Source organism: Megascapheus bottae, chromosome 6, assembly GCF_031878675.1.
Source record: "Megascapheus bottae isolate mThoBot1 chromosome 6, mThoBot2.hap1, whole genome shotgun sequence".
In the NCBI taxonomy this organism is placed as follows: Eukaryota; Metazoa; Chordata; class Mammalia; order Rodentia; family Geomyidae; genus Megascapheus; species Megascapheus bottae.
The window spans coordinates 63,724,192-63,740,008 of NC_143514.1; the positions used below are offsets into that span (position 1 = coordinate 63,724,192).

At 49.9% G+C, this 15,817-nt stretch overlaps 1 protein-coding gene across 1 annotated transcript in view; it reads left to right on the forward strand.

The window, feature by feature from the left end:
• The first annotated feature begins 7,380 nt into the window (after window positions 1–7,380).
• Csmd2 (CUB and Sushi multiple domains 2) overlaps window positions 7,381–15,817 on the forward strand; it is a 501,465-nt gene continuing 493,028 nt past the window's right edge. Inside the window, exon 1 of the mRNA XM_090335284.1 lies at window positions 7,381–7,638. Within this exon, the coding sequence (XP_090191410.1) occupies window positions 7,455–7,638 (184 nt within the window). The 5' untranslated portion in view covers window positions 7,381–7,454. The remainder of the gene's footprint in view (window positions 7,639–15,817) is intronic.

Consider the following 15,817-nt stretch of genomic DNA (forward strand, 5'->3'; position numbering starts at 1 on the left):
TTACTGAGAAACTACTGAAGCATCCATTCATTCAGTTATCCATTCATTTCTCCATCTACCCATCTATCTACCCATTCATCCAAAAATCCATCTATCTACTATTTATTCACTCACTTATCTAATTCATCTGTTCATCTGTCCATCAGGTCCATCCATCCAGCAGAGCTTACTTGTAAGAACTGACACTGTGTTGAATTTTGAGGGAAAAGTAGTAAAAGGTCAGACACAGGAAGAGGAGAGCATTCCAGGCAGAGAAAATGGCACCCTTGAGGAGAGGGTGAGAGAAAGCGTGGCTCCTGGCAGGAGTGTGAGAGCCTCAGATTTTCAGAATGAGGAAGACTTGAGTCTGACCAGAAAGCAAGGCAACAGTGGAGGCTCTTGCAGGAAAGGTCAAGTAGGAGCACTGGATTTCACTCTGTAGGCCATGTAGACAGTCCTGGGATGGCAGAAGAGCACTATGAAGTCAGATTGGTGTTTTCTTAAAGTCTCTGGTGTTAAAGAGGAAAATATATTGGAATGACAGATGTGGTACGCATGTTGCTTTGCTGTTTTAAGGAACTTGCTTAGGATCTGAGAGTGTCAGGGTCTGAGAGCTGAGTGGGAGGGGAATATAGGGTGTATCCATAAGGTCTCTGGCTCAATAACCTACATAGATGTGGAAACCATTTCCTAATGAGACGAGGAAAGAAGCAGAGAGTAGATAGGATGGATTGCTCCATTCTGAGCAGGCTGGAAGGGAGGGAGGACCCTGTAGGTCAGTCAGGAGTATAGACTGCTGGGCACAATGCAGACAGTGGGGACGAAGGAGGCACTGCAAGGTTTTGACTGCATTAGGAGCTGTCAGTCTACTAGGTGGGAGGGAATGAGAAAGCTGACAATTACAGAGCCTGGAGAGCCATTGAACAGAAGTTGGTTTCTTCCTTGTGGCCTTCCTCTTTGCCCCAGGCTTCTGGGCTGCTGGGGATTCCTCATGCTGTACCCTCCCTCACCCATCAGCTCGCTGCATGTCTTCTTTCTGGAAAGGGCTACTTCTCATACCTGCCTCTCTCTCTCTAGTCTGTACTGCTTGTTTCCACCACACCCTGCTTCTCTTCTAGCATAATTAATTGTGCTTTGCCATTGAACTTTTCTCAATAAACCACCGGCATTCTCAGAGGCCAAGGACCAGTGGTAATGTCTATTTTTTTTCATATTCATCTTCTCAATGTCAACTTTTGTGGCATGAATGAATGAATGAAGAATTAGTGAATGACTACACAGAGTACCATGGGGAAAAATGAGGAAACATGTATAAGGGCACTGCTAGCTGTTACAATAACCTTCTAATACCTCAAAGGTTATACTGCCAATGGGAATTTCTCATGTACTGGTCCCGTGCTGGTGTTTCTGATTGGTGGGTGACTTTCATGTCTGCAAGGACTGGAAAGCCAGGCTTTTTCCATCACGTGGCTCTGCTATCCCTAATTTCTTGGTATCCAGTCCACTCTTGTTTCCATTATACCCAAATGCAAAGGTGGCTGGGAGACCTGGTAGTCCTGGCTCGGCATTCATGTCTCAGTGACAGCTCAGCTTCTTTGAGGTGAAGGGATCTTCCCTATGCAATTGGAGAATGCATAACAGTAACCCTCGTCTCTGTTTCCAGATGTCCCTGGGGAGGCATTGAGAATCTCTGGTCTATCCCATGAAGGGGGCATTGGTGTTTGGGATATCTATTGGCTTTCTGCAGGGAGTAGAAGTGGGGTCAGGGAAGGTTACCTGAGGGAGATGACAATGTGAGAGAGAAGGGGGGAGAGTACTGTAGGAAGAAGAAGCAGTAGAAAGGTACACACCTTATCAACTGGAGAAACTTCCAGGAGAGATGATTAGTTGGGTAGCTTCTTTGTTATAGTTTATGGTCTTGGCACACATCAGAAAAGATTGTCCTGTCTGGTTACTGGTATAAGTGCTGTCCCTTTCCTCATTTCTTTTGCAAGATTTTTGTGCTGGAAGAGTAGCACCAGCTGTGGCCCTGTCGGCTTTCCTTTCTGATTGTGAAAGTCCGCAGGGTCACCTTGGTGTCTCCTGGTTTGTTCCTCCACGAACTGCTCTGCCATCTGTCCTTGGGAAGAAAATCACTGGCATCACTACAGTGACAATCTCCCCACTGGAAACCCTGAGCTTGGGCTGATCATACTCAAACTAGAAGTCCTTTCACTACCACTGCGTCCCATCTAGGAACTCTAGCCTTGCCCTGCAATATAGTTTGCCCTTGGCATCCATGTTTCCCATCACAGAGCTGAAGAAGCCATTTGTGCGCTCTCTCTCTCTCTCTCTCTCTCTCTCTCTCTCTCTCTCTCTCTCTCTCTCTCTCTCTCTCTCTCTCTGCTTCAGAGGATTCTTTGATTTTCTTCTTAGGTCAGAATGAAAATTTCAGGGCATTGAATCTACAGTCCTTACTTGAATCAGGCTGAATTCTCCAGAGCATCAGGCTTTATTTTCTTTCTAAAACAAACTCTGATCTTATCTAGATATTAGGCTTATCTTGGCAAGTCACTACACTGCATTGGGCTTTTTTTTTTTTGCAATGTGATATTGTGAAGAAATCTCGACCCATGGTTGCCTATTATTGCTCATCTGGAGAAGGGAAGAGGAAGGCAGGGAGCTGGCTCTGGGGGCTGGGCTGAGTCAGACTGTCCTAGGCTGTACTGGGGGAGCATTAGTGGGGGCATAAACCTCTTACTCTTGCTTCTCTGTTGGCTTGTAGCCATTCCCAGGGCCATTTCCTTTGCCCATATCACTCAGACTGATGGAGTTCAGACTACTAGAGTAGCCTCCCAAGTGGCTATCTTTTTTTCTTTTACTATTCCTTCTCTTCCTTTCAATTTGCCATTAAGAAGCTAGAGAACATGCCACACTGCACCACTTGGCTCCATTACCTAGGAAACAAAATACACTTTTTTTATTTTTATTTTATTTTAGAAAATACATTTTTGGGCCCAGAGTTTGGCCTAGTGGTAGAGTGCTTGCCTAGCCTGCACGAAGACTCGGGTTCCATTCCTCGGTCCCACATACGTAGAAAAAAAGCCAAAAATGCTGCTGAGGGTCAAATGGTAGAGCTCTAGCCTTGAGAAAGTCCAAGGACAGAGCTCAGGCCCTGAGTTCAAGCCCAGGACTAGCAAAAAAAAAAAAAAAAAGAAAATGCATTTTTAAAAAATGTTTTTGTGCTTGGTACAGAGGCTTGAACTCAGGGCCTGGGAGCTCTCCCTTAGATTTTTCCACACAAGGTTTACACTTTTCTACTTGAACCACCACATTTCCATCTCTGGCTCTTTGGTGAGTTAGTGGAGGTAAGAGTCTTATGGACTTTCTTATCCAGGCTAGCTTCAAACCTGTATCTTCAGCACTCAGCCTTCTGAGAACCTAGGATGGTAGGTGTGAACCACTGGGGCCTGGCAAACATGTACTTCTTAGACCAGTACCATGTCCATCTGCTAAGACAGTTTTGCTTCCACAGCCCTGACAGAGCCTTCTGCATGCATTAGCTACAAATGACCACAAAGACATCCTCAGTTCCAACAGATAATTTTCTGCATTGTATGTTCTGTCTTGCATCTGCTCACTCTCCTCTTTCTCTCCTTATTAAGAGCCAAGTTGTACCTCTCCTTCATTTTCATATATTGAAGTTCTAATCTTCAGTACCCTTAGTATGAGACTGTAGAGTGATTGGTAGCCTGTAAGGAGAGGGCATTAGGACATGAATGTGTCCATAGAAGAGTATATGAAGCTAGCTAACTACTAGCCCAAGCAAAAGTGTGTGTGCATGCAGGAGCACAAATACTAGGGCTTGAACTCAGAGTCTCAAGTTCTTGCTTGTTGTTTTGGCTGTCCTCTGCCATTTGAGCCATACTTCTACCTCCAGCTTTTTGTTGGTTAAGTGGAGAGAAGAGGTTCAAGGATTCATCTGCCCATGCTGGCTTCAAGCCATGATCCGCAGATCTCAACCTCTTGAGTAGTTAGGATTATAGGTGTGAATCATGGACACTAGACAGACAGGAACCAACTTTGTGGACACCTGATTTGGAAACCTCCAAAACAGTGAAGGAATAAATGTCTGCTGTGTAAGCTATAAGGTCTGTGGCACTTGGTCGCAGCAGTCTTAAGTAATACATTTTCCATTTCCCATTGTCTCAGAATAAAAACTCACATTCCTTCCCATCTTCTACGACAACACTAGCCTCAGCCCCTCCATTATCTCCGAGGCATTTCTCCCTTGCTCACCTTCATTTGGTACCACTACTCTTTTCCACCTGGAGCCCTTCCCTGTTTAAGGCCTCACCCCTGCTCAGTACCTAGCAAGGCCCTTTTAAATCGTTTTTCAGGGCTGTCTTGCTTCATTTTTGATCCCACCTTCAAGGTCACCTCATCAAAGATCTTCCCAGAACATCCTGTTAAGATGGTTTCATACTCTTTCATTGCATATGAACTTTTCCTTCATTAACATCCTTAATTAGATATTTATGCATTTTTTTTACTTAATGCCTGCCTTCATGAAGTCAAGGACTGTTCACTACACTGTTACTACTTATCTAGCAAAGCACCTGGACACATAATGATGCTCAATAAATATTTATTGAGTAAATGAATCTTCACCTGGTTTAAGTCTTAATCTGGGGTGTCAGAGTCCAGCCCAAATCCTACTTGTCTCCTTAAATTGGCCTTCTGAACCTATTAGGTGCAAGAAAAAGCTTTGTGGCTCTATGTGGTATGCCATGGTGTTTATGGCTATTTGGGGAAGGTGGGTTTTTCCACCTGTGCCCAGCCTCCTTCCTTCCAAAATCAGGCCTACACACTGCTTCTCTGCGTGGCGCACAGCACAGCACAGCACAGAGCAGCACAGAGCAGCATAGCGCAGCTCAGGGCCCAGAGCACAGGATGGGGTCCATAACCATGTGTGGACCCAAATAGATCAGAAAGAGAACCAGCAGTGGAGGATGTGAGGAACTGGGTCGTTTGCAGGTATGAAAAGGGTGGCCCTGCCCTTCATAAAGAGTATTAGGGTAAACCTGATCTGCCAGTTGTACTCACAGAGCTGATTTCTGGATAGGGGAAAATCCATTGGCTTCTTGCCCCAGACTTACAGACTCTCTTCTGCCTAGCTGTGAGCATCGCTGTCAGTTCCTTTCTCTGGAGGAGAACCTGGCCCTCAAGAGAGGGGGAAGGTCCAAGGTTCAGAGCCAGGAGCCCACCCCCAAACCGAGCAAGGTCCAAGCAACAGCCCCTTAGGCTAACTCCCACTCTTGGTTGTACTCTCTCCTCTTCAGGGCTGATGGGCAGGCCTAGCCAGTGGCTGCTGGCTGAGCTGTCTTTCAGGGGCTGGGGCTGGACAATGGAAAGAAAAAGCCCTCTCCCCACTGCCCCAGCAATATAAAGCAGGCCTTTCACGGAGGCTTTCTGGCTGCTTGGGTTGGTTGGTTCTTGGCATCCAGCTAGGCCGTGTTGGGAGGAGCATGAAAGCAAATGTGCTGGGGGTGGGGATGGGGCCTGCAAAAGCCTGTTCGGGGGGACACCGGGGCGAGTGGACTCCCCAGCTGTGAGATGAGCTCATGCTGGGAAACCGGAACAACTTGGGGTAGGGAGGAGGGAGCAAGCACACGGTGGCGAGCGAAGGCCTGGAGAGCAAGTTTTGAGGGGAGGATGGAGGCGAGGTCCACTCCTCTGGCCCTGCCCCCACTGCTCCAACCTGGGTCGCCAACCCTGGTCCCCGAGGGCTACCGAGGCGTGCCACCTCTCAGCACGTCCGTCCCTCCAGATAAATTCTCAAGGATCTCCAGCCCACCTGGGTCTCCCCTCCCCCACGAACCCAGGTTCGCCACCCCCAAAGTCTCTCTCTTCGCCCTTCCTGGGGAAAATATGCTGGTCCCGCTGCCCGCTACTGTTCACGGAGCCTTTGAAGATGCCAGAGCTCGGATTTTGGCCAAATCGCGAGGCCTCGGCTCTCTGGGTCCCCAAAACACCTTTCCTGGGTGCCCCTGGGCCAAGGGGGGTGCGAGCGCCCCTGCGCAGATGCCTTTCCGCGGCGCGCGCGCTCCAGCCACCAACGGGGGCCTCCTCCGCGGGCCTTGCAGCTCGTGGTCCCCTCCCTCGTCCCCCCACCTCCCCCAGCGTCTCTCCGCGCTGCCGGGGAGTTTGGCGTAGACAGCGCAGGAGCCATCGTGACTGGCGGAGGAGCCGAGCGAGGGGAGAGACCAGACAGAGACGGCGGCCGAGGCGGGGAGGGGGATGGGGTGGGGACCTGGGCCGAGCTCCGGGGCCTGGAGGCAGTCACAGCTTGGAAGGTGTGGGGAGGGGGGGGGGAGAAGGGAGGGCTCAGCTCTTTGGGGAGAAACTCGCTTGATTTTGGAGCCTGGGCTGAGGGAGGATGGAGAGAGGATCAGAGGGTCTGGTTATTTAATTTGAGGATAAATTGTACAAGTAACTCACGCACAGCCCTCCCACCAGCCTCATTCCCCACCCCACCCCGTCAACCTCTCTTCTCCCACCAGAGATAATTTGTCTTAAACTAGGCAGGGGCCCCCTGGGTCCAAGGAACAGGTGCCCCCACCTCTCCTCCAAATTCCTAACACACACCCCTCTCCTGGACAGGAGTAAGATAGACCATGGTGTAGGGGGCTCTTAGGCGTCGCCTCCAGCCCAAGGTTGCAAGTTCAAAGCCACCACCGCCGCTGCCACCACCACCACCACCACCACCTATCGTCAGCTTTGAAAAGCCACGACTTGGAGAGGAAACGCGTCTTTTAAAAAAATTATTATTTTTTTGGATTACCGTTCCCAGACAGTATTTCAATTTCCAAACGTGGAAGAGGCATGTGTGTCTGTGCGTATGTGCGTGAGTGTATGAGTGCGTGCGCGTGTGTGTGTGTCCACTGTGTTTGTGTGTGCATGGGGGGGGGTGTATTCGTGATGATCTTATAAGAAAACCCGAGGACTGAACTTAAGAGAAGAAACCGGTCAATTGTAAAATAAGCAGGAATAAACAACCTTTTAGATGTAATTTGTGGTTTATCTGGAGGTGGAGGTGGCGCTGAAGAGGAGCCCCCCACCCCCACCCCAATATTTTTTTTCCCCCTTGGTTTACACCTCCACCCCCAGCATTTGGAGCGGCGGAGAAGCGGCTCCGGAGTGATTAATCCGGGGATAATTCACCCCCCCCCCCGCCCCCCGGCGCGAACCCCGCGAAGCGGGATTGGAGCGAGTCATTTCCGAGAGCGCAGCGCGCCTCTCCCCGGCCGGGCGGACACTTGGTTCATTCCAGCCGCAGAAGCTCAGGGCTCCCGCGTACCGGGATTTTTTTTTTTTTTTTTTTTCTGAGCAAGGGAAAAAAAAAAAAAAAAAAAAAAAAAAAGCACCAGAGCTCTCCTGACCTCCTTTCTCCTCGGCGGTGAGCGGAGCCTCTCCCTCGGGCTGCCGGCCGCGCCATGCCGCGCTCGCGGGGACGGGAGCTGGGGCGCTGCGGCTGCCCCGCGGGGAGGGCTCTCGGCGAAGCCGGGATTTCGGCACTTGTGCCGGGCGCGGGGAGCCGCTGGGGCCGCCCAACACCGTCACCGCCGCCGCTGCTGCTGCTACTGGGCTGGGGGCTCCTGAGCGCCTCGGCCGCCGCGGGTAAGTCCGACCGTGCCGGGGAGCTGAGGAGCCGGGGAGCCCGCAGCCGCCGCGCGCCCCACCCGAGCCCCGAGCCCACCCAGTTCCGACGCGGTCCCAGTCCCTTCCCCCGCCTTCACCCCCCCCCCCCCAGTTGCCAAGCCTCCTCATCCTCGCTCACGTCTGCCCGGATCCACCGTCCCTCCCCGCCTCCACCGGGTCCTCGCCCCCCACCCCTCGGCTCTCCCCAACCCCGGCCGCAACTTGGCCGGATCTGGCCGGTGTGAGGGGCCTGGGAGACTGACATCCTCAGCCGGGGTTGCGGGGCGCCTGGATCTGGGCTTCAGTTCCTCCAGCCTCCCAGGCCACCAAGGTGCCCGGCTTTTCCCCGATAAACTTTCCGGGAGCCCTCCCCCCCCAGCTCCCCATTCTGCTTGGCACGCCCGCCCTGGGGGCTGGCGCGGAGCGGCGCGCCCCTCCGGCGTACCCGCGTCTGCGGGGGTCTGTCGTCCTAAGCCCCCGCCCATCTTCTCTGTCGGAAGCCCTTGCCCCCCTCCGCAGCCGCCGGGAGACTGCGGCCGTCACCCTCCTCCCCAAGTGTCCCCCGCCCTCCGAGCTCCGAACTGGGGGCGGGAGGGGGGGCGAGAGAGGAGGCGCAGGTGGGCGCGCGCGCCCAGGTCGGGGGTCCCGCGCAGTCTTTGCAGGAGGGCACAGGTGGGGCTGGAGAGGGTGGGCGGACTGGGGATGGGGGTTATGCCCTGGGGCGGAGGAGGGAGTGTCGCCGCCAGGCTCCGCGCCGCCACCTTCCTCTCGGCTCCCACTCCGCGCCAAAGTGCCCTTTCCCGCGCCCTGCTGCAGCCGGGCGCCCGGGGCTGCGGCAGCGGTGGCGCGGGCGGCGGGACCCGCTCCGGGCAACCGAGTCCGGGAGGAGAGCAGACCTGGCGGGCTCGGAGCGTCCCGGAACTTCCCGATGTATGGCCGCGGAGTACGGATGGCTGGCGAGGGAGGCTCGCAAACCTCTACTCAGCCCTCACTGGAGGCTACTGGCCTTAACTGGTTCCCTACCAGTTGACTCGCAGCATCCTTCGTGGCTTAGCCGTAGCCACAGCCTAGAAAGTTCCGTGTGCCCAGGTGGAGACGGGTCCAAACCTGTGCCCAGAGCCGCATTTCCATCTAAGCCAGAAGCTGGCAAGGGAAGACAATTCCAAACACCTGCTGCCGGAGCCTGGACCCTGCGGCCTTGCACAGCTCCCTGGCTGTTTTGTTAGTTACTATTATTTTTATTTAAGCCACGGATGGAATCTCTGAAGGCTTGGCCTCGGCCACCCCGAGAGCCTCCGAGGCCCATCTTGGAACGTGTACCTCCTCTCTGGGGAGACAGTGCGTGGCGAGTTTTCGGGACCCACTGTGGGTTGTGACATCTTGTGAGCTGGTTAGCCCAGAGTGTGCAGCTCCCTCGGGAGGCGCGGAATGTTGGGGGTTGCAGCTCAGAAAGGGTACCCCACGCCAGCTCCAGTCTCTCTCAGCCCTTACTTGATCGGACTTTCTCAGGTTCTAAGAGTCATAGCCACCGACACCCAGAGAGGGGCGCCCGTGGTGCACGTGCTGGCCTTACGCACACCCACACTCACCCAGGGCTGCCTCAGCCATTGCTGGATGCCGCTGGGAACCCAGACTTGCCACATGGTGGGTGGGGAGCTCGGCACCTCCTCATGGTTAACTCTATATCCAGGCCTTTTGGAGGGTTAATTGGGTAAGGGCTCCTTTCCTGGCTTAGCTAGCTCAAGAACTGCTCTGGATCTGAAAATTATTATTTTTTCTGGCTAAGATTTGTCTCTGCTCCCTAAGTATATAGCATGTCTCTGGGGAGAGAAAAGACCAACTCACTGCCTACCTGCTCAGTGGTGCCTGAATCCTGCCTTCTAGAGATCCACATGCCAATAGCTCCTTGGTGGGTACAGAAGTTTGTGTGTGTGTGTGTGTGTGTGTGTGTGTGTGTGTGTGTGTGTGTGTAAGAGAGAGAGAGAGAGAGAGAGAGAGAGAGAGAGAGAGAGAGAGAGAGAGAGAGAGAGAGAGAGATTGAGAGACAGGCAGACAGACAGACAGAGACAGAGAGACAGAGAGAATCTGAGATGGGGTGGCGGCTCCCTGGCAGATCCTGCTCAAGCTTCTAGTACCTTCATTCTTTTAAAAGCTTTCCTACATTAAGATTTGCTGTCTGGCCTTACAGGCAGCAGGATTATAGAAAGGGACTTGGTGACAGGAAAGCCTCAGGACAGTACTTGAGGGTGTGTGTACATATGGGGAAGGGAGCGCATTCATTCTGTGTTCATTTTATGAGCTATCTCCCTTCCTTGCTTAGGTGACCACTGGCTAGAGTGAATATAAGGATTTGGTAGGGGAGGCTCCTCAGATACCTTTGCCTGCTCCCCTTAACTCCTTCCTGCCATGCCTCACACATTTCCTTGTAAGAGGTTTTTCCTGGGCCTGTAAGTAGGAATATCTTAGTATGAAACAAGCCAAAGAGACTTCTTGGCTTTCCTGACCTCTTGTGGCCATTAGCTCATCCCTGATAGTGTCAGCTATCCTCAAAGGGCTCTTCTCCCACCTTTCTATTACCAGTCACTCCTGCAGTCTTGGACTGTGCTGGAATGTTCTAGATGAGATTACAGGTAACCATCTTCACAACAAAATCCACCATCTTCATGATGAAATTCACCATGCTCTCCCTGTTTCCTTCTTCCTTTCTCCACTTATGATTTCTTCTCTTCCTTGGCTTTGGGGACACTGTATTTCACTGGTTCCCCTCACCCCACCTCTTGAGTGATCTTCCTCATCTTCTAAATCCAGCACTTACTCCCTCCCTGAAGTAGGGTGTCTTCAGCATTCTGTTCCCTGCTCTTCTCTCCACTCCCTGGGTGAGCTCATCCCTGTCCATCCTTCTACTACTCTCTCTGAAGCTTCCAGACAGATCTGTCCTGCCAAGATGTTGCCTAATAAATGTCTATTGGCTTTCTAGTCCATAGAAATGCTGGATCCAGACAGTACATACATCTGGCTGGCTCTGGATATCTCACCTTCCTCTCAAGGCAAACACATTAGCTTCCACCCATCAAGGTTCCCCAGTTCTCCAGCCCAGAACATTGAGGGAAAAAAACCCAGCTCTTTTCTCATCAGGTAGCCACCAAGGTCTGAAGTGTTCTGCCTTCAACTATTCTCAAGCGCAGCTACTTTTGTTTGAATCAAGAGGCTCTGAGCATTGAATAACATCCCATTAGTAATTACAAATAGAAGCAGCATTAACCTGTCAGTAGAAAGAATTCCCACACAGTTCTGCTTTCCCACCCCATGCAATCACCTTCCTTCATGCCGTACCAAAAAAAAAATCACATTCATTTTGCTTAAATGTCTCTTTGTCACCTGAGGGCTTGCTTGTAGACTGCCTCATGGAGGATCAACTGTGCCACGATCCAGTATAGCAAAATGGAATGGCATTGAAAGTATTTTGTTCATTTGCCTCATCTGTTCAACAGTTAGCTACCTGAAGGCAGAGTCAGTGCTTGACTTCTCTGATATCCCTAGTATCCTCTTCAGGACCTCACATAGAGCTGGTGTTTGATGGACAGCTGTTAAGTCAGCAGGTGATTTTTACATGTTCTTGGATATTTGTCCAGGGACTGATGAAACTAAATCGCTAGTGTTATTGGTCAAAGATAGCCAGTTGGTTTTGCAAGGGTGACATGATAACAAGGACACCTGTTCCTTGTGACCTCCTTTCCAACCATGAAATGGCACAGATTGGTAAGACAGCTCTCTGGGTTCTAGAACCAAATGCAGCAAGTCCTGGGCACTTTTGCTTCTCAACACTAACATGCCAAGGAAAGGCATTTAACGGCTCGATGTGGTTCTGGATGTGAATTTCCATTTGCAATCGAGCTGTGTGTGGCTTATGGTTTGTTTGTTTGTTTCTTCTTTAGCTGACTACATTGCAGCAGACTGATCCTGCATCTCTAGATTGCTAACTGTGTGGAACTGGAGAATGAAGTTATGGGGTTTTGTTCACTTCCAAGCTTATCTTTGTCCAGAAGAGTCCAGCAAATGGCTTCCTCAGTACTATCGTGATTGGTGGTGTCTGTCCTATGGCTCCATCTTCACTGTAACACTTGCAGGGGTCAGACAATCTATTCAGCAGAGTCCAGGCTCCTTATTGGAGCCCTGGCTGACACAGTGACCTCTGTAAGTCACAGGCTCCCCATCAGCACAGGGAAAGTAATTCCTATCCTAGGGAAGGATTCTTAAGTCATAAGGAAGGCAGCCCTGTGCCCATTCCAGCCTTGTAGAATGGGTCCATTCAACAGGGAGTGGGGCTGAACAGCATCCCTGGGGACAAAGGAATCTACCTGTGCTCACAAGGTTGTCTGAGCACCGAGGTCAGTGGCTCACTAAGAGCCACTGGTGAGGTCTCCAGCTCTTGTATGGATTGCCGTGGTCCTTGCTGCCACCCAGGTGGCTGGCAGTGTTGTTCCCACATGATAGACTAGGAAATAGGCCTGGAGGTATACCTAGCTCTGGATCTAGGTCTACCTAACTTCACATCCCTTACTGTGACCATATTGCTATCAGACTTCTCAGGGGACTCAGCCTGTGTCACTCCCTTAGAATTCTTCTGCCCTGTGCCTCTTTGCTCTTTGAGGCCTGGACTGTACACTTCTAATCCTCAAACAGTGTCCATTTTTGTCTTTATCCCAAGCTCTTTGGAATGACTTCAAAAACACCCTTGGTTTCCAGCTCCCCAAATCCATCAAGGGGGAACTCACTGGGGAATCTTTTAACTACCCATGTTACATTATTGTAGCACCTTTGTCTTCCGTCCCAGGACACCTGAAGTGTTGGATAGTTTCCTCCTCACCTGAGCTATGAAATCTCTAGCAGATAGAAAGTCCCTGTCTAGTGCTGTGACTCATACTTGTCATCTTACCTACTCAGGAGACTGAGAAGCCAGTCAAAGTAGGGCAGCCCTATGCCCATTCAAAGCCAGCTCAAACAGGAAAGTCCTTGAGACTTACTTACAATTAGTTAGAAAAAAGCTGGAAGTAGAGCTGTGACTCAAGTGGTAGAGCACTAGCCTTGATCAGAAAAAAAAAAAGCTCCATGATAGTGCCTAGGTCCTGACTTCAAGCCCTAGGACTGGTACACAGAGAGAGACAGACAGACAGCCTCCCACCTCCACCTACCACGTTCATCAGCCTTATGTCCTACACGTCATGGACTTTAATATGCTGGTGCCTCCCCTGTCTATCGGTATTGGGTCATTTCCTCAGGGAGAGGCTGGGCATCCTGTGTGGCTACTGTCAAGGAAGCATATCCAGCTCAAGCCAGGATCCTGACAGTGACTCCAGTTCATGTCCAAGATTAGCACAAGGCACTGGTCCTACTGTAGAGCGAGTGGGGTGGCTGTACCAACCAGAACCTAATAAAGAGGGACTCCCCTGCTTTTGGAGAGTCTCCCCCTTTGGATTACTACCTTGTCCTGCTCTTCCTATTTGCTTTGGTATCGTTGGAGAATTTCAAACCAAATTGATCTCTAAGGGAAGGTTGGCCCTGTCCTTGAAAAATATCATCCCGGTAAACTTTTGTGATGCTGAAAATAATGTATGTGTAGTTAAATTACTGAGCATACCAAATAACTCTTAGCAATGTATCCGAGACTCTCCTGTGTGGTCTAGAGCAGAAAATAATAGCTCAGAATGCTGCTCAAATAGCTTCCCCCCTCAGCTACTGTCTCATTTATACTCAATTAAGTGCAATTATAATCTAGAAACTTCCCAAAAGAAATTTGTGTCCAGCTTCTAGGTTTTCAAATAGAAAATAGAATGAGCTCCCTTATTAAGTAGCTACATCTATGTATTGATTGGAAAGTAAGCAAGTGTGACGGTTGTAACTTTCCAGGGAAAAAGGAGAGACTCTGAAACTTCAGCCATTGGAAATAGAAGTGTATCATCAGCGAATGCCAAGGCATTTGATTGATGGCCCTTTCTGAGACAAGCGAGTGTGGTAGAGTTGACTCAGGTCTCAGGAGGTTTGTACTTGGGTTGTTGCCTGCCTCCCACCCTCCCCTACCCACTTACTGCCTACTCATCGCTTCCTTTCTGCCACACTCTTTCCTGAGTGGGTGCAGGTTGGTGGCAATGTAGTGTCTGACACACTGCTTGACAAAAATGGAGTTCAATGGTTCCTTCTTAAGCCATGTTAACATTTACCTAGCATGAAAATAACCTCTTTCATGGATAGCACCTCCCCTCCCTTCCCAAGGATTTTGTTGTCCTATCATCTTGGTCCTTGTTATGTGTCATACCAGAAGGGTAACCTCTGGAGTGACCAGGATGAAGGCAAACTCCCATTTGGCCCAAGAGTCAGGAAGTCAAGCCTTCCAGCCTTGGTCTGGCCTCTAACAACCTATGTGACCCTGAGTGAGTCATCTCTTCTCTCTTTCTGGCTTTCCAGTTCCAAATATAAAATGGGGAAAATATTACCTCTCCTGTCCATGTCATAAGGGACTTGGAAAACCCTTTTGTCAATAAAACAGAAACTAAGAGTTATTAGACTAGGGCCCCAAAAGTTACTAATATAAGCCCCATCCAGTGGGAGATCCTGCCCTGTGGCCAGGTTGACATGGCTTTTCAAAGGACAGGGAGCCCACACCTCTGCTCATATCTGGCCTGTCTAGAGCTTGGGGCTCAAGGGAGCAGATGAGGGAGGGAAGACTTGTGGTCATTCCAGCCCTGACCCATCCTTAGCCACTAGTGGCCTTTATGACTGGTTCTCATAAAAGGCAAGAGAAGAATAAGCAGTCTCCACTCCATCCACAGCCTACCAGAGATCTTGCTGTGTCCCTAACATTGTAAGTTCAGTTGGCAAGAGGTCACTCCTTGGGCTTCATAGTCATATTCATATTCTCTCTCTCTCTCTCTCTCTCTCTCTCTCTCTCTCTCTCTCTCTCTCTCTCTCTCTCTCTCTCTCTCTCCCTTCTTTTCTTTCTTTCTTTTCTTCTCTCTCCTTCTCTCCCTCCCTCCCTCTCTGTCACCTGTCCTGGGGACAAGACCTAAACTGAGGTTTTAACTCTAACAGGATAAATATTCCATGATCAGAGCAAATCATTATATGTCATTTTCTCCAGTCATGTGGGATGTACAGTTGATACTTTGTGTTTTCTTCTCCCTTTCCCCTCCCCTAACATACCCCCATCTCAGGAGCATAACTTTAAATGACTCCTATCTTTATTCCATCATGCTTTATGATTACCTATATGTACAAGATCTTCTTTTTTTGTCCTTGGGCTTGAACTTAAGGCCTGAGTATTGTCTTTGAGCTCTTTTGCTCAAGGCTAGCACTCTACCACTTTGTGCCCACTCCATTTCCAGTCTTCTGGTGGTTCATTGGAGATAAGTGTCTCTCACTTCCTGGACTAACTTCAAACTGTGATCCTCAGATTTCAGTCTCTTGAGTAGCTAGGATTATAGATATGAACCACTGGCACCTGGCTAGGATCCTCTCTTACTTTAAACTTTTCTGCATTCTGTTTTCCTATTCCCAGTCCCAAAGCCAATGTCACCCTTCCAGTCTGGTTTTCATAGTTTTGTTGTTGTTGTTGTTGTTGTTTTTTCTGTGCCAGGAGGGGGGCTTGAACATTAGGCCTCACACTCCCACTTGACTTAGTTTTGTTGTTGTTGTTTTTTTTTATTTTGCTGGTTAATTGGAGATCAGAGTCTCTCAGCTGTGTCTGCCTGGGCTGGCTTTGAACCTTAGTCCTCAGATTTCAGCTTTGAGTAGATATGATTCCATGTGTGAGCCATCAATACCTGGTTTTGTCTTGATATATTTGTTGATTCTTATAAAGTATGGTGGGTCTTTTTTATGTGTATGTCTTTTTAACAGCTGTCAATGACACTGAGCTGTATATGTCATTAGTTTTCTATTTTATTTAGTCATCTTCATATTTTAAAGGTTCAGTCATGTTCCTTGAGTTTATCCAGCCTGGGGTTTCTCACTTCTGTGCTATGTTAAGAGTTAGATACCTGTCACCTTTTATGCATTGAAGTTCCCCTAAGAATAGACTCCTGACATATTGGTCCAGTCCTGTTACAAGTTCTGAAGTATATTCTTGTACCTTTTTTTTAAGGACCCTCTGGTAAATAACTTA